Source organism: Petaurus breviceps, unplaced genomic scaffold, assembly GCF_028583685.1.
Source record: "Petaurus breviceps papuanus isolate PSGF00001 unplaced genomic scaffold, PetGlider_PUasm1.0 91023, whole genome shotgun sequence".
NCBI lineage: Eukaryota > Metazoa > Chordata > Mammalia > Diprotodontia > Petauridae > Petaurus > Petaurus breviceps.
This window is the reverse complement of record NW_027187398.1, coordinates 3,012,793-3,036,541: the sequence shown is the minus strand read 5'-3', so window position 1 is coordinate 3,036,541 and position 23,749 is coordinate 3,012,793. Positions and strand designations below refer to the sequence as shown.

The 23,749-nt window shown below is 37.6% G+C and overlaps 1 protein-coding gene across 15 annotated transcripts in view; it reads left to right on the top strand.

Annotated features, from left to right (window-relative positions):
* Positions 1-23,749, top strand: part of BCAS3 (BCAS3 microtubule associated cell migration factor) — a 795,613-nt gene that overhangs the window by 426,267 nt on the left and 345,597 nt on the right. For all 15 annotated transcript variants that reach the window (XM_069077894.1, XM_069077893.1, XM_069077887.1 and 12 more), the window contains 3 exons: positions 6,950-7,050; positions 9,872-10,068; positions 21,606-21,703. In XM_069077894.1, coding sequence (XP_068933995.1) covers positions 6,950-7,050; positions 9,872-10,068; positions 21,606-21,703 — 396 coding nt within the window. The remainder of the gene's footprint in view (positions 1-6,949; positions 7,051-9,871; positions 10,069-21,605; positions 21,704-23,749) is intronic.

Below are 23,749 nucleotides of genomic sequence, written 5' to 3'. Positions count from 1 at the left end.
AGAAGCTGCTAGATCTTTTGTTATCCTGATTGTGTTTTTACCAGTTCATATTTTTCTTTCTTTCTTTTTTTTTTTTAAAGCAATCGGGGTTAAGTAACTTGCTCAAGGTTACAGGGCCCTGATTTGATCCAGGTCATCCTGACACTGGAGCCAGTGCTCTTACTTGCTGAGCCACCTGGCCGCCCCTACACAATTGGGGTTAAGTAACTTGCTCAAGGTTACATGGCCAGGTGTTTCTGGGTGGGTGCTAAGTGTCTGAGCCAGGGATTCGATCTCCAGGTTATCCTGACACTGGAGCTGGTGCTCTTACTTGCTGCGCCACCTGGCCGCCCCCTCATATTTTTCTTGGAAGCTTTTGATGCAGGAGTTTTGATTTCGTTGACTTCTTCTGGTTCCATGTTTTGACCCTTTTTGTCCCCCAAAAAGGATTGTATAGTCTGATTGCACTTCCTCTGTTTGCTCATCTTGCCAGCCAATTACTTGACTTTTGAACTCTTTGCCACAGTAGAACTCTACTTCCAGAGGGGAGAGAGCTGTGTCCCATACGGCTGGAGTTTTCACAAATGATGTCAGAGCTGTGAGGAAGGTGCCCTCTCTGCACACACCCCAAGCTCTGGCACACTGGCCACACACTCCAGGACCACCACCCAAGACTGAATCCAGACCCAAGCAGGTCAAAGAAAGAGTGACTACCCTCTGAATGATTACTTGGTCCCCCTATGATCATCAGGTCAGGAGCTCTGGAGGCAGCCATGTGGCAGCAGTGTAGATGCAGTGCCTCTGCCTCCTCTCACCCTCGGGGGCAGGGGCTGGACTGTGCTCTTCCATCACCTGGTTCTAACAGAGTTCCCCACTGACATTTTACTTTCTCTTTGGCATTTATGGGTTGAGAAGTCTGGAAACAACCACAGCTGCTGGTGATTCATTCCTGAAGTCTGCTCTGGCCAGTCTGTGCTGCTGGTTGGGGCTGCCCCTGGTCAGACTATGGGGCTCACGCAGGACTGCTCTCAGCTCCCAGCTTGGTGTGATACATCCTTCCTGTCAGCCTTCTAGGCTGCCTTCAGTGGGAGATTTGTTTCTCTCTGTCACTTTGTGGGTTCTGTAGCTCTAAAATTTGTTTAGAGTCATATTTTACAGGTATTGGAGGTGGTTGGAGCATGGAGCTCAGCCAAGTTCCTGCTTTTACTCTGCCATCCTGGCTCCACCCCCTATAATAATTTTTTAAAATACCAATTGCTGTTTTCTTTGGTTTACTTCCTAAATTGTGACTTTTTGCTTGGTCCAGGTTTTTTCTCCTGCTTGGCTTTTAGGGGGAGTGTTCAGCACTGCTTTGTTTTGTCCTGTTGTGGCCTCCACCAAGAGATCTTTGAAGGTCATCATGCTAGATCTTCAGGGCCTTCTCCTGCATCTTGTACAAAGTGTTAGGCACCTCAGAGACCCTGGAAACCTGTCCATGTCTGAGTATTTCCATGTCACCTGGATCCCTGGGGCTCCCATGTCATCACCCTGGGGTGACTAGGTGACACAGTGAATAGAGCACTGACCCTGGAGTCAGGAGGACCTGAGTTCAAATCCAGCCTCAGACACTTAACACAAAACTAGCTGTGTGACTTTGGGCAAGTCATTAACCCCAATTGCCCTACCTTTCCCCCCCAAAAAAACCCTAATGTCATCACCCTGGGACTTTCTGACCTACCTCTGGCTTTCTCAGAGGCCTTCTGACTTTGATATCTCTGGACACAAAGCCTTATAGGCTATGAATATTTCTGACCCATTTCTGGTTTCACTGGGAAGCTGTTTTTTTTTTCTTTTTTATCTTCTCTTTTGCTGGCTTTGGTATTAGTCTCTTTGCCTATTGCCCATAGGCTTCTGGTTGACTTTTTGTGCAGTCCTGGGATAGATGAAGTCACTTGCTATAGTTTCTCATTGAAATTTCTTGATCATTATTTGAAATGGTTTGAATTTCAGGTTTTTGCTGAAATAGGTACATGGGATCTGGATACCCTAACTCCATTCTGTCTTGGCTAGAAGTCCAAGTTCATTTTCGCTAGTAAACCAAGATAAACATTTTTTTTTTCAGAGGGCCAGTAAGCTATATATAAGGATCCCTGTGGCCTGCATTTTGACTTAGAAAATCACAGATCAACATTATCTATGTTCTGTTGTATTTTTATTTATTTTGTTCATTATTTCCCAATTTTATTTTAATCAGATTCAGGTGTGTTGTAAAAGGCATGTTTGATATGTCTGCTTTAGAAGACTTATTTTATGAAAATTTTTTGCGACTGTGTTATATCAGGTTTTTTCCCACTTCACAGCAGTCTAATTCTTCTCACTGCAGATAAATTGAATATATTGCATTTTTACTTCTATCCTATATCCCTTTTTCCCATCTTCTCCCTTTCCCCTTTCTTCTGACAGAACAAATACTAAATGTTTGTTATGTGACCTGCAGAAGAATATCTGTTATTGACATAAGCAGATTCTTACCTGACAGGGAAGGGGGGCTCTTCAGTTTGGGTATCCCTGAAGAACATTGGAGGAGGACAGAATGAAATGAGCATACCTCTCCAGGAAGGCAGGAAATAATTAGTCCCCAAATCCAGTTTTGCACTCCATTTGTTGTATCTACAGGATGATTGAGGAGGTTGATTTCAGGCTTCTTCACATCTGGCATTGATTTCAAAAGCCCAGCCTAAATGAGCAGGCCGGTGTCATATTAACTGGGCTCTTGGTAAGGAGAGGTGGTTGGAGCCACTCTGCTCTGGAAGCCTGGGAAGTACATCCCTCTGAGACTTGTGTTCAGCTATTTATCCAAGGATAGATTTTGTAATTGATCCTTCCTGAAGCTCTTCCGTTGAATAGGATGTGCCAAAAATCTTGAGCAAGGTGTTCAAAACCGCTGTTAGTGACAGTGGCATTGTCCATGATAGATCCCTGAAGATATAAAGAAAAGAGGTGTCATCTTGGTTTTTGATGTACTTTTTTTTTTTTCGTTTAGAAGCTTCAGGCTGGGCTCAATACTTACTCATATAGATGCTTTTTTCCACTTATGACACCCCCCCCCAAATCCTTCACCTAGAAAGTAGGGCTCTCTTATTGAGGAATAACTGAACAAATTGTGGTATAAGAATGTAATGGAATATCATTGAAGAAGTGACTAATCTGAAGAATTCAGTGAAACATAAGAAAACTTATATGAGCCAAAGTAAAGTGAGCAGAACCAGAAGAATTATGTATATTCAACAGATAAAACAGTGAAAATTAAAAGAACACTTATAGGAAGTCAAACACTGAGTAATTTTAATGATAAATTGGTCTTAGGAAACAAATTGTGGAGAGATGTGAGTAATTATGATTGTAGGAAAAAAAACCACATTTTACCTTTAAAAACATATATAAGAACTAAGGAAATGTATTCATGTCTATCTTTTCATCATCTTAATTTCCCAATTTGATTCTTCCCCTTCTCTACCAAGAATCATATCTTAATATATTAAAGTATAATGAAGAGGGGGGGAAATGTAATTAAGTAAAACTAACCAGGACTCTAAGTATCACATTTTATGCGGTATTACACATCCATAATATTCAGACTGAGCAAAGAAGGGAGAAATGGATGGCGGAGTAGAAGCATGACCTCCTAGCAGCTCCGGCTTCCACCTTCCCCAATCAATGTAAAAAGGGGACTCTGAACAAACTTTGGAGCTGTAGAACCCACAAAATGACACAGAGAAGCTAACCTCCCACTGAGGACAGCCCGGCAGGCCAGCAGGAAATGGCCAGCCTAGAGCTCTGGATGCTGAGCCCAGCCCCACTACCTGGCTTTAGCCCCAGGGTGGGCCTGAGCAGCTGCCGGCGGGAGGGACTCCAGATCGGCGGCAGCTGTGGCCTTTCCAGATTTATCAACACAGAGATGCAAAGGACAAAGTGAGAGGTCAGTGCAGTCTGGACTTTGGGACCAAGTAAGTGGGAATGCATGGCTTTTGCCCTCAGGGCGAGAAGTCGCTGAGGCGCCAGCACAGCCAGCCAGCGACCATGTGGCAGCTTCAGCTCCTGGCCTGCAGAGTGTAGGGGGACCAAGCACCAGTCTGAGGGGTAATCACTCTTGCTTTAACCTGCTTGGATCTGGATTGCAGTCTAGGGTGGAGGTCCTGGGGTGTGTGTCCAGCTTGCCAGAGCGTGTGGAGACCCTCAGAGAGGGCACCCATCTAATACCTCTGGCAGCTGAGGAAACCCCAGTGTTTGGGACGAAAGCTCCCCTGTCTGATGGCAGAGTCCTACTGTGGCAAAAAGCCCAGGAGTTAAGTGGCTGAGGGGTGACATGACCAGGCAAAGGAAACAAAGCAGACAAAAGATTCCAATGTTAGACTCCGATTTTGGGGACAAAAAGGAGCAAAGGGTGGAACAGGAGGAAGACAGTAAAGTCAGAACTCCTGCACCAAAAGCTTCAAAGGAAAATACGAGCTGGTTACAGGCCATAGAGGACCTTAAGAAGCAGATAAGAGAAGTAGAGGAAAAACTGGGAAGAGAAATGAGAATGATGCAAGAAAATTATGAAATGAGAGTCAACATCCTGACTGAGGAAAATGCTACCTTAAAAAATAGACTAACTTAAATGGCAAAAGAGGCTCAAAAAGGCAATGAGGAGAAGAATGCCTTAAAAAACCAAATTTGCCAGATGGAAAAAGAATCTCAAAAGCTCAATGAGGAAAATCATTGCTTCAGAATTAGATTGGAGCAAATGGAAGCTAATGACTTTATGAGAAATCAAGATGCTGTTAAACAGATCCAAACAAATGAAAGAATAGAAGGCAATGTCAAATATCTCATGGGAAAAACCACTGAACTGGAAAATAGATCCGGGAGAGATAATTTTAAAATTATTGGACTACCTGAAAGCCATGATCAAAGTAAGAACCTAGAAATCATTCTCCAGGAAGTTCTCAGAGAAAACTGGCCTGATGTTTTAGAACCAGAGGGCAAAATAGAGGTTGAAAGAATCCACCGATCACCTCCTGAAAAAGATCCCCAAAAGAAAACTCCTAGGAATATTATAGCCAGGTTCTGGAATTCCCAGATTAAGGAGAGAATATTACACGCAGCCAGGGAGAAACAGTTTGAATATTGTGGAAACAGAATCAGGATAACCCAGGATCTGGTAGCTTCTACACTGAGGGATCGAAGGGCCTGGAATATGATATTCTAGAGTCAAAGGAGCTGGGATTAAAACCAAGTATCATCTACCCAGCAAAACTGAGTATCATGTTTCAGGGGAAAATATGGTCATTCAGTGGAATAGAGGACTTTCAAGCATTCTTGCTGAAAAAACCAGAGTTGAATAGAAAATTTGACATTCAGATACAAGAAGCAAGAGAAGCACGAGAAGGTAAACAGGGAAAGGAAATAATAAGGAACTTATCAAAGTTGAACTATTAACATTCCTACATGGAAAAACAATAATTGTAACTTATGAAACTTATACACATGCGTATATATGTCTATATATGAAGGTATATGGGCATATGAATACATCTGTGAATGTGTGTATATATGTTTACAGCTATACATAGATAGAGGGCACAGGGCCAATTTAACAGGAAGGAACAATACTTAAAAGGTGAAATTAAGAGGTGAGAGAGGAATATAATGAGAGGAGATGGGGAGAGACAGAATGGGATAAACTATCACATATAGAAGAGGCAAGGGAAAATGGTTACAATGGAGGGGCAGAGCAGGAAGGCAAAAGGGAATGGGTCAACCTTTTCCCCATTGAATTTGGCTTGAGGAGGGAACGAAATACACACTAAATAGGGTATCTCACCCTACAGGAGAGTAGAGGGGGAAAGGGATGAGAGGGGGGATGATGGAAGGGAGGGCAGGCTGGGGGGGAGGGATGTTGGAAGCACCCACTTTTGAAAAGGGATGGGATCAAAGTAGAGAATAGAACAAGTGGGAGGTGGGATAGGAGGGAGGGAAATATAGTTAGTCTTTTACAATATATCTGCTATGTTATTGTTTTGCATTAGCCACACATGTACAACCTATACTGAACTTCTTATCTTCCCAGTAAGGGTGGGTGACAAGGGAGGAAGGGAATGAATCTGGAATTCAAAGTTTTAAAATCAAATACTCAAATATATATATATATATATATACACACTATTATTAATACTATTTTACATGTAATTGGGAAATAAGATATACAGGCTCTGGGGCATAGAGATCTACCACGCCCTACTGGAAAAGTCAAAGGGGGTATGGGAGAAAATATGGGAGAAAGCAGATTGGAGGAGGGGATATCCTGTGGGACTGCTCTATTTTGGGGCAGTAAGTAGGGGAAAAACGGGAAGAAAATTTGTAACTCAAAATCTGGTGGAAATGAATGATGTAAATCAGAAGTTAATAAAGCATTTGAAAAAAAAAAAGAAGGGATAAATGTATGTTCCCATCTTTTTTTTTCAACCAAATAATGTCATATTAATTATATAGTGTTTATTTTAATTTTGTTACTGTTGTTTCCATTTGCTTTCTGTTGTAGACATTGTGTGCATTATTTCCCTGGTTCTGCTTACTTCAGTTTGCATCATATTCAGTTTATATTTGTCTTCTAAGCCTTCCCTGTAAATTCTTTATTTTAATTTTTTATGGTCTAGTAATATTCCATCACATTTATATGCCATAATTTGTTTAGTCATTTCCCAATTTGTGGGGTTAAACCATTTTTTTTTTACAAATAAGTTTTTCAAGCTAGAGACAATATGATAATCTGAGTAATTGTGATGACTTTACATAAGCTCTATTAAAGTTTCAATGCTTTGTTTGTCTTCGGATCTTATACTTTAGCATCCTTTCTCTTGAAGAACATCACTTTAGTTAGAACTTTGGTGACCCAAACCTTAGTTCCCTACTTTTAGTCTAAATGACTTGTGCTTTTTTTCTTACACAGTAGTTCCTCCTGGAAGTCCTGGACCCATTACACGCCATGAATCCTATGACAGTTTGGCCTCAGACCACAGTGCACAAGAGGATGAAGAATGGCTTTCCCAGGTGGGAACCCAGGGGAGGACATATAAGCATTGGGGAGTTAATGGAAGAGAAAACGGAAACCTATTATCCTCTTTGGTTTGTTTTGAGGATTCAAGTTATATCAATGGCAGAAGGAACCATTAAATCTATATAAGATTTTCATGTATTAACAAAATGTCTCTCAAATTAAAGGCATCTCTCTGTCATTTAGAAGCTTGCATTCATTTCCACACAATGGAGTATGAAATACCCATATCTTCTAAACAATCCAGCATTTACACCCCCTGACCTTGGACTTCATATGGGCTCTTTAAAATGCTCTTTCATCAGGGTTAAAATAAATGAGAAAGAGTTGACCTTAAAAGAAAACAGTGAAGCTATTATTCAGTGTTTTGGGGAATTTATTTTGTTAGACAAAATTTCCTACAAATTGGACTGTATTTTCATTATGTAAGTAAATGCAACATCCTTTTCTTCACAATGCCTAGTCTTGCCTTTCCCATGCTCATATTAAGACAATTTTCAGTGGCCAGGAACTTAAATATATCACAGCCTCATTTGACTCTTCTTCCCCTGACAAGTGAAGTTGTCTTCATTGCCTGAAGCTTTGAAGCCAAATGATCTTGGCTGGGTTTTCAAAGTGATATGATTACAATTGACTTTATAACAAATGTCATTGTTTTGTCTGCCTGGAATCTGACATCATTGGGGAGATTAGTAGTCGAGCTCAGATTACCAATCCAGCAGACTTCTCATAAGGCAGGTGCACCCTTTTCCCAACCTTCAAGCCTCCCTCCTCCCCAGTCCCCCCATACACAGTGGCTAGGAACAGTGGGAAAAGTGAATGATGTATCATGGAGCTTGGCCTGGAGAAGATGGGAAACTTGGGAAGAGAGGAACTATGAAGAGTTGCCTAGGTAATGACATACCTGTGCGCCAGGGATTAAAGGCTAGGCTAAGGGGTTTATCCTCTGGAATCTAGTGGTAGTTCCACTTTCACCCAACACCACATTGGGTTAAGGCTACAATGTCTGGGTGGCTTTTAAATTGAAAATCTTATCCCCACTTACAGAATGCTGTGAAAAAATGCTGCCCTTCACTTCAACTTTTCAATTAGAACAGGGGGTAATGTGTGCTGTCAGTGTGAAGTCTGTACAATATGTTTGTCCTGCACACAACAGGAGAATGAATAGGAACATCTGGCCATTGCCTCTGTGAAATTGCACAGGCATCTGTTTACCTCTTGGCTCTGTGACACTGACGGTTTCCAGCTTCAGATGCACAGAATGCTGTATCTGTGCCCTAATTTACCTCATTGCCTGTAAGCAGCTAGAATCTGAAATGTCCAAAGCCAGCTTGAGTTTCACCTTAAGATCAATAGGTATATAGATGTTCCAAAACAGCTCCCCAACCCCCAACACACACACATACACACACACTTTTTTTCCCTCGAGGGCTCATAATCCTAGAGTTACCCTCTCCTTTGCAATTACTTTTTGCCAAGAATTGAATCACCTTAAGCACCAAATGTGACCTCAGTAAAAGAACTAAAGGCAAAAGTATGGCCCATCTATTTTTATCATCAAGTACAGAAAGTAAAAGTTGCATTTCAGGTGCTCAGATATGGATTCACCAGTTACAGAATGTGCCTCTGCATCTCTGGTTTCCATATAGTTCACTTGGGGTCTAGGCACCCTGTTTGTGAAATCCTGGAATGCCATATATCTATTTTCTGATTTTTGTCCTTTAAAATAGTGGTCAATTTTTCTTATTCTTTGAATTCTTTTTAAAGCCCTCAGTAAAATAACAAGTGTTTTGATTTTGCAGTGCTGGGAAGGGTGGCAGTTCTGGTCTTCCAATTTCAGTTTCATATTAAATTGTGTCTAAACTCATTCTACTGATGCAGATCAGCAGCTCTTCTGCAACTCAGAGTCTTTGAGAATTGGATGTATCAAGTGGTTAAGTGACCTGTCCAAGGTCAAACAGCTAGTACTCAGCAGCAGCAGGATCAGATTCGAAGGGTGGCTCTCTATCCATGCCTTGCTGCCTCTCAACAATTGTTAAGGACGTGCTTTTTTTCTTCATTTTAAGTATGTGATTAATGAAACACATTGGCATTTCCTGTCTCTATAGCAAGAATAATAACAGGCAAAGGATACATGTTATGGAGGAAGTATTTTTTTTTATCACTTCACTATATGTTTCTGAAACTTTGGGCTATTCAAAACAAAGAAAAATCCAGTTTTTAATGAAGACAGCTAACTCTTCATTTAAAAAGTAGTTCTTGGAGGTGGGGGAGGTGGGGCATGATGGCTAAAGAACAAGCTTAGTAACATTTGTTGATGGGAAGATACTGGTTTCAGGTGTTAAGAATTATTTCAGACCTTTTCTTTTCCTTGGATAGTTCAAGAACAGCTTCAAGTTTGTCATGAGCTTGGTCCTCAGGGAAGGAATTACTTTTAATCTGTGGATTGATAGGTGTAGGATTCATTGCATGCCTGCATAGTGGTAAGTACTGTATGGAATGTGGGAAAGATATAGTCCTTAGGGAGAGCAAAAGGTAGACTACAACTTCTCCTTTTTGGCATCTTTTTTGGGGGGTATTCTTATTTGTATATCTATTTATGTGAAAACCAGAGGAGGGTTGTGATATGGAAGCCTCTTCAAACTGTAATCAGGATCACTGTTTAGTGGCAGGTGCCTTCTTGCACTCCCATTTGATTAAGATGGGCTTCCTGGAGGAAATGGGCTTTGAGTAAAAGGTGGGAGGTGGTTTGATGAATGGCAAACAAAGGCATGTACCTGGATATATTTTAATCATGCTAGGCCTGTTCTGTTCCAGGTTGAAATTGTGACCCACACTGGACCCCATAGACGTCTGTGGATGGGTCCCCAGTTCCAATTCAAAACCATTCACCCTTCTGGCCAAACCACAGTTATATCATCAAGTTCCTCTGTGCTGCAGTCTCATGGCCCAAGTGACACTCCCCAGCCCCTTTTGGATTTTGATACTGATGACCTGGATCTAAATAGCCTCAGGTAAGAAGAACTTAGGGGAGTATCATGAAGACCAAGGTAAATATTGTGGACTCAGTTCCTAAATAGATTTATATTTTCTTTGAAATAAGAATTTAAAACTTTAAAAGTTACTTTGGTTTACCAGATTTTTTGCATCACAGTGTGGTTTAATGGAAGGAATACTAGATTTGGAGTCAGAAGACCTTGGTTCAAATACTAACTCTTCCACAGTGACCTGTAAGATTTTTAACAATATCATTTGACCCAACCCTCTCATTTTATAGAGAGGATCCTGAAGCCTGAGAAGAATATCTTTGTCTAAGTCTCCCCAGGTAGTAAGTGATGGATTTGGGATTTTGAGGTTCTCTGATTCCAAATTCAGCACTATTTCACCAGTACCTCTGTTTACATGTTGGGTAGTTATAAAGGACTCTACTGTATATATCATCTATTAGTATTATTTTCATGTAAACACTACCATATTGAAAGACCAAATCTGTCTTTTACACAGTCATTCCTGAATCAAGCCAACCTTCTTATTAGCCACAATTGTTTCTTCGCTGATCGTTTTCATCTTTCCATTAAAACTATTCTCTCTGAGCCATAATCTCTCCTAATCACCAAATATAGTGACCTGTCTTTAGTTTTCTACTTAATATTTCTTTAACTTTTGACACTATTGAGCGAGACGTCTCTTTTTCTTTCTCCTTCTTTGACTTCTGTGACATAACTCTCTTGGTTTTCCTTCTACCTCTCCAACTGTTGATTCTAAGTCACTCCTGGTTTTTATAAATCTTCCTGCCTCCAGAAACATCATACTAAAATTTGTGAGATGCAGCCAAGGCAGTACTTAAAAGAAAATTTTTATTTCCAAACACTTAAATCAATATAAAAGAGAAAGAGATCAATGAAATGGTCATACAGTTTAAAAAACTGGAAAGTGAACAAAATAAGAATCCCCTATTAAACACCAAAATAAAAATCCTGAAAATCAAAGGAGAGATTAATAAAATTCAAAGTTAAAAAACAAACAAACAAACCCAAAACATTGAACTAATAAAACTAGGAGCTGGTTTTATAAATCAATAAACCATTGGTTAATTTGATATAAAAAGAAACAAGAAAACCAAATTACCAGTCTCAAAAATGAAAAGGGTTAATGTACCATCAATGAAGATGAAATTAAAGCAATTATTAGGAGTTATTTTGCCTAGTTGTATGCCAGTAAAACTGACAATCTAAGTGAAGTGGATGAATATTTACAAAAATGTAAATTGCCCAGATTAATAGAAGAGGAAATGGAATACTTAACCCTATGTTAGAAAAAGAAATTGACTAAGTCATAAATGAATTACCTAAGAAAACATCCCCAGGACCAGATGGATTTACAAGTGAATTCTATCTATTATTTGAAGAATGATTAATTCTAATAGTATATAAACTATTTGATAAAACTAGGTAAAGGAGTCCTACCAAATTCTTTCAATGACACAAATATGGTTTTGATACCTAAACCAGGGAGAGCAAAAACAGAGAACGAAAACTATAGACCAATTTCCGTAATGATCATTGAAACGAAATTCTTAAATAAAATACTAGCAAGTAGATTACAGCAATATATCAAAAAGGTCATATACTATGGCTAGGTAGGATTTATACCAGGACTGAAAAGCTGATTTAATATTAGGAAAACTATAAGCATAATTAATCATATCAATAACAAGAACCAAAAAAACCCCATATGATTATCTCAGTAGACAGAGAAAAAGCTTTTCACAAAATATAACACCCATTCCTTTTTAAAACACTAGAAAGAACAGGAAGCAAGCTTTTCTTTAAATAATAAATAGTATCTCTCTAAAACCAAAAGGAAGCATTAACTGTAATGGTCATAAGCTAGAAGCCTTCTCAGTAAGATTGGGGTGAAACAAGGATGTCCATTATCACCACTATTATTAACATATTGTATTAGAAATGCTAGCTATAGGGGCGGCCAGGTAGCACAGCGAGTAAGAGCACTGGCCCCAGTGTTGGGATGACCTGGGGGATCGAATCTGGGCTCAGACACTTAGCATCCACCCAGAAACACCGCCACGTAACCTTGAGCAAGTTACTTAACCCCAATTGTGTAGGGGTGGCCAGGTGGCTCAGCAAGTAAGAGCACTGACCCCAGTGTTGGGATGACCTGGGGGATCAAATCCGGGCTCAGATACTTAGCACCACACCCAGAAATAACTGGCCGTGTAACCTTGAACAAGTTACTTAACCCCAATTGCTTAAAAAAAAAAAAAAAGAAATGCTAGCTATAGTAATTGAAGGAATTAGAATAGGTAAGGTGGAAGCATCTGTCACTTTTTGCAGACAATATGATAATATACTTAGAAAACCCTAGAGAATTCATGAAAAAAAATAGTTGGTACAATTAACAACTTTAGGAAAGTTACAGGATATAAAATAAAATAAAACATCAGCGATTCTATATATTACCCACAAAACCCCACAGGAAGAGATAGTAAGAGAAATTCTATTTAAACAAAATACAGACAATAGAACATACTTCAGAGTTCGCTTGTCAAGATACCACCTAGTACCTATCAGATTTGTTAACATGACAGAATAAGAGAAGGACAAATGTTGGAGGGAATGTGGAAAAATTGGGACACTAATGTGCTATATATCAACACAATTACAAAATATGTCTTATACAAATAAAGATAAATTTAAACTGTTGGAGAAATATTAATTCCTCATGAGTAGGTCAGGCCAATGTAATAAAAATGAAAATTCTACCTAAATTAATTTTCTTATTCAGTGTCATACCAGTCAAACTACCAAAGAATTATTTTATAGAGGTAGAAAAAATAAAATTCATCTGGAAGAAAAAAGGTCAAGAATATCAAGGAAATCAGTGAAAAATTTGTGAAGAAAGGCAGACTAGAAGTTCTAGATTTTAAAGTGTGTTCCAAAGTGGTATCATCAGAACAATCTGGTACTCACTATGAAATAGAGTGGTTGATCAGTGGAATAGATTAGGTATACAATACACAGTAGGAAATGAACATTGTAATCTAGTTTTTAGTAAAACCGAAGATCCAAGCTTTGGGGAAACAACTATTTGACAAAAATTGCTGGGAAAACTGGAAAGTGGTTTGGTAGAAACTAGGCATAGAGCAGTATTTCACACCCTATACCAAGATAAGGTAAAAATGTGTATGTGATTTAGACATAAAGGGTGATGTCATATTAACCATATTACCAAAAAAAAAAAAAGCAAGAAAAATAAAGTGAGAAGATTATACTTTAATTCATACTTGGGGTTCATCAGTACTCTCTCTGAAGGTTGCATCCTTTGGAATTATCTATTATACTCTATTTATTAGAGTAGCTAAGCCTTTTACAGTTGATCATCTTTACAATGTTTCTGTTATTGTATACAGTAATCTCGATCTGTTCACTTCACTCTGCATCAGTTCATTTGGTCTTTCCATATTTTTCTGAAACTATCCCCCTTGTCATTTCTTATGTTGTATCCTTATGTAATAATACCCTGTAACAATCCTATACTACAACTTTTTCAGCAATTACCTAGTTGATGGGAATCCCCTCAATTTCCAATTCTTTTCCACCACAAAAAGAACTGCTACAAACATTTACATGTGTGTATAGTCATATATGCATATGTATGTATACACACATACATGCATATACATATCTGTCTGTATCTTTTTCTTTTTCTTTGATCTCTTGAGACCAAGTAGTGATATTGCTGAATCAAAGATTAATCACAGTTTTAAAGCCCTTTGGGCATAGTTCCAAATTATTCTCAAGAATGATTGGATCAGTTCACAACTCTACAGCAGTACATTAGAGTCCCAATTTTTCCATATCTCCAACATTTGTCCTTTACTTTTTTTGTCATGTTAGTAAAGCTGATAGATGTGAGGTCATGCCTCAGAGTTGTTTTAATTTGCATTTCTCTAATCACTAGTAATTTAGAGTATTTTTTATATGACTATGGATAGCTTTGATTCCTTCTTCTGAAAACTGCCTGTTCATATACTTTGATCACTTATCAATTGGGGAATGGCTCTTATTTTTATAAATTTGGTTCAGTTTTATCCTGTCTTATCTCACTTTGCACTTCCACAAAAGCTATTTACATTGAATGGAATGAATTTATTTTATATTTCCACCCATTAGAGTTCTTCTCTTCTTTTAGCCCTTTAAGACTTCTTTTATCAACACTCTCTCCCCACCCCAAAGCAGTAATCCTTCATTTCTCAAACTTCTCATGCTACTTTTTGCCTATTCCTCTACACTGAAACAAATTCTGGTTTGTATCATATTTATTTGCATATATGTCTCATCAATCCTTGTAGAATAAAAGCTCTTTGAGATCTAGGGCTATGGCCTTTTATCTTTACCTGATTGCCAAAATGCCCAGCATAAAGTTGCACATTAGATTTTTTTTTTAATTGAATTAGTCACCTAGTTCCTCTTATTATTGCTACCACAGGGAATTTTCAAAAAATTTCAATTTCATTTTCAATTCCGAAATCTTCCTCCCTCTATCTTTCTCCCACAAGAAATACACTACTCATTACATGTGTGAAATCATGCAAAACATTTCTACATTAGCCATGTTCAGAAAAAAAGAAAAAAAAGGAAGGAAAAAATATGCTTCAATCTTTACTCTGAAGCTATCTGTTCTCTATTTAGAGGTGGACCACATTTTTCATCTTGAGTCCTTTGGAATTGTAGTGGGTCATTGACTTGATCAAGTTTGCTAAGTCTTTCATAGTTGATTATCTTTACAATATTGTTACTGTAGGAATTGTCCTTCTGTTTCTGCTCTCTTTGCTTTTCATTAGTTCATATAATTCTTTCCAAGTTTTCAAAAATAATCTTCTTCATTGTTTTTTACAGCACAGTAGTATTCCATTACATTCATAAACCATAATTTGTTCAGTCATTCCCCAATTGATGGACATTCCCTCAGTTTCCCATTCTTTGCTACCACAAAAAGAGTTGCTGTAAATATTTTTGAATGTCTTTTTCCTTTTTCTTTGCCCTCTTTCCCAGGTCACTTTTTAAAGTTCCCTTGCCCCAGGGACACTATACTAAGCATTGTTGAATAAGTATTGAGGCAGCTGTCTCTTGTATTCTGAAGCTTTCATTTTATTAGTAATCTTTTTCAAGTTTTGATTATTCAAATGTTTTCAGATCCTTACAAATGCAGGGCCCCAAAATGTTGTGTTACTTTGTACTTTCTCTCTGAGTCTGGGTATGGAGTAACATAGACTCTTTTAGCCAGTGGGTTTCTTAAAAATTTAATTTGTATTTAATTATTGTAGTATTCTTTTGTAGGCTTATTTTCACTGCAATTTGTGATTCCCTATCACAAATGGGATCTCTCTTGCTCCCAATGAATATTTGTGTTTCTGATCATATTTGTCTGAATGTAGATTGTAAGATCTTTCCAAAACTATTTTGTTTTATGATGTCCTTCTTGGATTTCTAATTACTCGAAGTCTGATTGTATCCTGTTTTCTGACCTTTTTAGTGCTGGCATCAACCTTCCAATTAAATATCATCTGAAATTTCTATCCGAATATTGTTTATTCTTTCAAGTTTCTGAAATGATACATTAAAGATAAAATATTTTGGAAGAAAGAGCAAAGGAGAAACTCCCTATTGAATTTTGTCTGTTTTTTTTTTTCCTATGGATTTTCTGACCTACTTGTGAGAATTGTAGTCTAATATATATGCAATCCATAGGTATTTATTAATTTCCCCCCATCGTCTTTTTGTGAAGTTGGGTGCATCCTTAGCTTTTCTGATGTCAGTGTTTCTTAGCAAATTAGCTTAGTATATTAGTCTCTTTTGACCAGTAAACTGAAAGATCATTCCAATACTAAACAAAATTCCTGAATGCCTCTTTTTATGACTATTTCTTTACCAGTGAAAATACTGGGGAAAATTCTCATCTTGATTTGAAACTAATAAATGGCTTCAGTTAACTTTTTCCTTGTATTCTTTTTGGCAAATAATTCCATCATACAATGGAAATATATTTTTACCTGCCACATTGCCATCAGCAATAATATCTCCTTAGAACACAAAGTACCAGTAAAGCTGGTTAGACCTTCTGTTTCTTCTTAAAGAGTGACTCATGCTAAATAGAGGAGCATGTGTCCTATACCATTTCCCTGCCTTAAGAAAAACCCAAACAAACATCTGTTACATGTTTTGTTTCTTCTTGCTCTATCTTTGGTCTTTGTTTTTCATACCTCTTCATATTGCCATCTTGAAGTATAAAAATGGCTCTCCTTCTTTCTCTGTTTCCTTTGTAGGATACGAGCAAGCCAAGAGTTCCAGAACAGAAATAGTGCCAACAGTTTTTAGTGGTTTAGAGTACTGTAAAATTTACTTGTGGTGAGGTAGCTGAGCCCTTTCTTTCCAAGTAGGGGAAGCCCGCTTCTTTTATTCTTTGATCTTTCCAGCATATTCCATTTCCATCCATGTTATTCCATCTAGCACTTATTCAAGCACTACACATTGCAGAGCTCAGTCTATCTGTGGGTTGGGTCAGTGCTTTAGCTCCAGGCTTTAGAAATTCTGTCTAGCCCTTCACAGCATCTCTTAAATAAATAAAATAAAATAAAATGGTATGTGGTTGGTTACTGTAAAGCCCTGATTAATTGATCTATATACATTTTGGGAAACTATACCATACATATTTCAAATATAGCAGTTATACTTGATTATGGTATTTTTGTTCATTTCTTATAAAAAGAAAATTGTGCTTCTGTCACTTCTGAAGAACAATAAACCTTCCCCATCTTCCATCCTCATATTCATACAATTCCTTCCCATGAAACATTCCGAGACAAGTTTCAGTCAATTCTTTGAAAATTTATTGAGCATCCATTATGGGCAAGGCACCAACTGCTGCAATATCATTTAAATATAGCCTCTTACCCCTTCCTCCCTTTAAGTTACTGTATCATTTCATAAAGAAAAGTGAACTAAATGAAGCACAAAAATAATTTTTTCCTTTGGTCTGGACATGTGCTTTCATCATGATAAGGAACACCCCACTGATCCTGATCATCGACATATCTAGCTTAATGTCTTATTGTTGCCTTTGTATATTAATTAACTTTGTCATTAATGAAATTGTCCCTTGGCCCTAATGAAGATCTTTGACTTGGACTTTTCTAATGCATTTATCATTTAATTATAGGTATGCATAGAGCATGGATCTGGTTACCAGTATGCCCAGGTCACATTTTATGTCCCCACAGATACGTATTATTGTATCAAACATCTGTGTTTGTATCTTATTTCTATTACTAGATTTTATGCCATGGTGTTTTTCCCCACACCCCAACCCCCAATAGAATGTAAGCTCCTTGAAGGGAGGAATTGTTTTGTTCTTCTTTTCATCTGGTGCTTAGTAGGCACTTAAATGTTTGTTGAATTTGGACCAACACATCTGATCTTCCCATTTGACTAGCAGAGTACTCTACACATAATAGCCATGTAATGTTTGTTGAATGAATGAATGAAGATATGTGTATAAGGCATTCCTTATAGAAAGAAGAGTATCAGCAAAATCCAAGAAAGCATGGCCATGAAACATTTTCATGAAACAGGAGTCTGATTTGTGTGTTTGTCTGTGTACACAGTAGATCAGAGGTATAGTGGGTAAAGAGCTGGCCTCATCAGAATGACATGAGTTCAAGCCCTATTTCTGACACATAAAAGTTGCATAACAATTACTGATTTACATTAGCAGAACAAGTTTCCACACAAGGGGTTTCCTATATAAATAAAATTATTGTACCGAATAAAGAAAAAATGCAGTACCTATAGGAAATTAGTCAGAGATGAGGCTGTTAGGATAATGATATGGAGACCAGAATACCTTCTGAAATAGACTTTTGACTCTGAGCATTGGTGCCTTATGGAAAGTTCTTTTTATTTTAGCCTGCATCTTCTTTTCTGGGAATATAACCTATAGTTAGTTTTAAAAATTATTTAAAAGACTCTTTGGTAGTATTTGGATGTTAGTTGTCCCTCCTCTCTGACACAGTGCTGAATATTTAATAGGATAAAGCCTTTTCCTTTTGCCCTAATCTTATTTGACTGTGGTTGGACAGCATTACCTCACCTTTGGAGACTCTGCATTAATTCAGTTCTGTTTAACACACATTTAAGTGCCTGCTGTGTTCAATGCTCTGTATTAGACCCTGGGGATACAAAGACAAAACCAGACAATAATCCCTGCCCTCTGAGGAGCTTATAGTCTACTGGGATTTGCATTGTATAAAAACCTCAATATGGCATGACCTTTGATTTCCCATCTATTCGAATCACTACCCTCCTTTTTTACTTTGAATTGTGAGCTCCTACAGAATAGCTATACCTGTGGTTTTTCTTCTAACCACCAATTTCAGCCTTTAGTATAAAGCTGTTCCATATAGGGACTCTGACTGCCAGGATCTTTACTGAAATAGGGAAAATGTATGTAACAGGGGCAGCCAGGTGGCACAGTGAGTAAGAGCGCTGGCCCTGGCGTCGGGAGACCTGGGATCGGTTCTAGCCTCACATACTTTGGCACCCACGCAAAATAACTGGCCATGTAACCTTGAGCAAGTTACTTAACCCCAATTGCTTAAAAAAAAGTATGTAACAATTTTAGGATTATTATTAGTAATTGGGTAGTTCATAAGAAAGATTGGGGTAGACCTGAGTATGATATGATTTTAAAAAGTAAAACCATTTAGGAACAGTTAAAAAGAGTAAATATTTTATACAAATGAGGACTGTTAATTCTGGAAACCTACTTTCATTGGGAATGGGCTTAAGAGGGAACAAATACATATCTATCTAGAAGAGTATAAAAGTCTAATAAATTCAGAAAGAAATAAAATGCTAAGGGGATAGGGAAGGGGGAGAGGATAAGGGAGGGATCTTTAGAGGGGAGGGTGAGGGAATACGTCAAAGGAGGGGATAGAAGGGGTTTATGGGAATGGGAGGATAAGGGAGGGATCCTGCAGGGGAGAGGGTGGTGGTTAAGTAATAGGAGAGCAAGGTAGTGGATAGAAGTAAAATAGAGGAGTCAGGAGGGATAGAAATTAGAGATATACACAAACAGAAAAACAAAAACCAGGAGTAGAATTTGTTAGGGAAAGTATGTTTATGTATGTATGTATATATATATATATATATATATATATATGTATGTATGTATGTGTATATGTGTATGTATATATCTCTATGTAAATATATGTATGCTTAATTGTAGCCTTCTGTAGGAAGGAAAAAGAACAAAGTAAAAAGTACACAGCAAAGAACAAAAGAAAACTTACAAGGAAGCAAAGAAAATATGAACAGCTCTCAACACAACCCATAATATTTATTACATAGTCTTTCTTGAAATGGACATTCATTGCTATGCATTTTGAATCCTCTCATGTTCTGCTGTGCATATGACATGTTTTTTCTTTTCTTATTGTGTATTTAAGTTTTAATATTTAAGTAAAATGTTTAAAATGTTTTTAAATTATGATAAGAAATTTTTAAAAAAACAACATATCTAGAAAACAGGTCAAGGAAAACAAAATTAGTAATCATTGGACTATCTGAAATCCATGACCAAAAAAAGAGCCTGGACATTATATTTCCAGAAATCTTTTTTTTTTTATGCAATTGGGGTTAAGTAACTTGCTCAAGGTTACATGGCCAGTTATTTCTGGGTGTGGTGCCGAGTATCTGAGCCCAGATTTGATCCCCAGGTCATCCTGACACTGGAGCTGATGCTCTTACTCGCTGAGCCACCTGGCCGCCCCTAAGCAATTGGGGTTAAGTAACTTGCTCAAGGTTACACGGCCAGGTGTTTCTGGGTGGGTGATAAGTGTCGGAGCCCGGGATTCGATTCCCAGGTCATCCCGATGCCGGAACCGGTGCTCTTACTTGCTGTGCTACCTGGACACCCCTATTTCAAGAAATCTTAAAGAAAAACTGCACCAGAAGATAATCACCTCCTGAAAGAAACACCAAAATAAGAACTCCTAGGAACATTATAGCCAAAATTAAAGTTTCCAGGTCAAAGAAAAAATATTGTATGCAGTCAAAAAGAAAGAGCTTAGTTACTAAGGAGCAGTAGTCACGTTCACACTCGATTTAACAGCCACTACTAGAAAAGAACAAATAACTTGGAAGAATTCAAGAAGGAAAAAAAGGCTTAGAAATAAGAATAATTTGCCCAGCAAAACTTGTATATTACTACAGGGAAAAAATGAATCTTTAGTACAAGAGAGGACTTCCAAACATTGTGAGAGGTCAGGAACTGAGTAGAAACTTTGAAGTTCAGACACAAGAGTCAAGAGAAATATAAAGCAAAAAAGAATGGAAAAAATAAGGGACTAAGGAAAAGATAAACTGCTTGTATTCAAATATGAGGAAGTGATACCTGTGTTCCTTCTGAACCCTGTCATCATCAGCAGTGATAGAAAGAATCGATTTCAACAGAAGGTAAACAATAAAAAGCAAGGATTTACTACTTGCATGCTAATATGGGAAGATAATAAGTGTCCCCTCTGAGCCATGTCATCTTTAGGCATCATAGAGAGAGTTTAATTAGACAGAATGCCTGTAAATGCTTGCTATATCTTAGTGATTTTAAAAGGAGAATAGAAAGAGAGGAAAAGGAGTACACTAGGATTTTATTTTTCTTGTATTCTCAATTGTGGGGTAGGAGGGGGGAAAGCATGTTTTTTGCTGATTGAAAAAATAAAATTTAAAATAACAAAAGAAGGTTGGCCAGCACAAGATGATTTGGGAGGGGAAAAGGGAACAGGCTATCATGATTTTGAAAACTATGTAGTAAGGCATAAAAGGGTTTATGATTTCCTATTAGTGAAAGATGTACCCCCATCAATGGAATCATGGATCTTTAGCATTAATATCCACTTATTTTGACACTTACACACATATTTGTTTATATTGATACTTTGCTTTGCCTATATCTTGTCATCACAACTTGACTATAAGCTCCTAAAGGGGAAGAACCAGCTTTTACTTTTTTCCACACAGTGCCTTAGTGAGGGTGCATAATAAGTATATATTGAATATTTACTACATGAGAGAATTGGAATTTTATATCAGGTTTTGCTTCAAGTGACCTGTTTAGTGATACATTTTTGAAAATATAGGTAATTTTATAAATTTTCTTATAATATGAAATTGTATTATTTTATTTGTCCATTTCCTCTAAATTTTCTCTTATATATTCCACTCTACCAAGCCTATAGCTTTAAAAAAAATCTGTTGACACATAGGAAGACAAGCAAAAGAGAGATCTATACTGTACTTCAGCCCCATACAAAAATCAGAAAGAATACTGTTACTTTGCTTGCCTGATTTCAGAATAAATAGTTCTTTAATGGATTGGGTTGCCCCAGCATTCTTGATTTAGGATCTGTTGCAGAATGCAGCAGTTCTGACACAAGTAACATATGTGAAGTAAATTAAATTAAATTGCATTGCAGGATCCAGCCAGTTCGCTCTGACCCAGTCAGCATGCCAGGGTCATCTCGTCCAGTCTCTGATCGAAGGGGAGTTTCTACAGTGATCGATGCTGCCTCAGGTAGAAAACCATTCTCTATATTTGAGTTTATGCCTTGTTAGTTCTGTCCAGTTTTAGTTGCTTTCTGGCATGGTGTGATAATGTTTTCTTTTCCTTTGTTTGTATTTTTAAACAATGTTCCATCCTTTTTGTGTTGCTAAACATTGCCATACATTTATACATTCTTAAAGTTGGTGAGTGGTACGGTAGAGTTGGCACTTGATTAAATGTAATGAACACAATATTGAAGGCTATAATGTTGATGACTTATTTTGCCTTTGATCACTTGAATGAGGATCAGCAGGCTTGACATATAACATAAATACGATATATGGGTTCAATTTACTCAACCTGTTGAATATCAAAGTGCCTGATCTATGGAACCAGAGAGAGTCCAAATGCTCTAGCTTAAATGCCTTTATTATTGAAAGCATAAAGTTTAGAAATTCATTACCTTAACTATATTCTCTCTATCAGAGTTATTAACTCCCTACAGTACACATCATTAGTGCCTGGGAGCTAGGCTTTAGGCTTTTGTAGGTGACATTAGTTAGCTTTCTTTTAGGTGGGACTTTTCAGGCAAGACTGCTGAAAAAATTAGAATTATATGTTGATTTCAGTAATAGATTTTTCCTTTTTTCCAAATTGAGAGACACACTATTTGTACAAAAAAACAGGGACTTTGATACTTTATATTCTAATGCAGATGTGGAGCATCTGAAGATTTCCCACAGCAGGATTTTGTCAAATAAAATCTCTCACAAGTAGAATTATTAAACATACAGCATTAGTCAAACATTTGAGTCAAAGGGGTTTTAATCCAGAGTGATTTTAGAATCCCTAGCGACGACTGATTGGATTGAAGCTTAAATTGTAAACGAAAATGATAACAGAACCAGATTTCTGAAGCTCAGTTTTAAAAGAGTGATGGGTGTTGGGCTCCTGTTTCAAACTATTTCTATGCTTAGGTTTCTGAAATTTGAAGGCTGCCAGTTTTCCTGGGTTTGTTTAGGTTTCTTAAGCAGTCAGGTCTCATAATTGCCTTATTTAAGTACCTATAACCAGAGCTTTCTCCTCATTTCCTTTATAAATCTTTATTTTGAAGGGCTTCAAACTTGTCTCCTCAGTTTGAACTTGGCAACTAGGACTGCCTCCTGGGAACAACAAGATTTATATACATCTATCTCTGCCTTTCCACTGTGGAGTAGGTGTGAGGTGATTTTTTTTTTAAGATAATCTCTTAGGTCATTTCTTGGTGTGAGTTTACTAATGAAAGGCTTCTGCTAGTCTAACGTTTTCATTTACTACTATGCATCTTGGAAATTAGGTATTTTAATCTAAAATATTTTGTTCTGTGTCCACAGGTTTAATTTGTTGGTATTTTTTACATTTTAAAGCAACCAGGTTATTAGTATTTTTAGAGGAAAGTAGCTACTGTGAAATGAGCAAGAGCATGTCCCTGATGTATTTACCATATGTGTTCATAATGAAGGTAGCCACATGTTTAGGAGAGATTTCTTCCTCATTTACCATTGTAGCACCAATTCTGTTTCAGCTCCTAACCAATTAATTGCAGGTAGTGTGCAAAGACTGTAATTCACTATTGTAAGTGCCCTTTTGCTTAAGTTAAAGAGAAAGTTTAGTTTTAGATTGACTTTTTCTTGCCTCCTATGGTTGTTGATATGTTTGTAAAGAGCTTAATACAGTCTCTGGCACATAGAAAGTGCTTAATAAACACATGTTTTCTTCCTTTCTTCCTTCCTACTGTTCCACCAAATTGTGGTCACAGGCATATTTAGGATATTTCTTTAGATCTCCAGTCCTCAACCTGAATGGACCAGCCCTGATGTTTACTAGAGAAAGACCACTTCAGTAGTTGGGACTCCTACCCTTTCCCAAATCCCTTCAATTAGAGCAGGCACAGCAGTAGGACTGACTGATTTACTTATTTCAAGACAGTAAGACACATGTGTATTCAAGCAACTTGGAAAGGGATAAGCCAGAAATGAGGGCCTGGACTTTGAACAAAAAGCCACTCCCTATGTCACCTCAGAGGAGGTCTTCTGG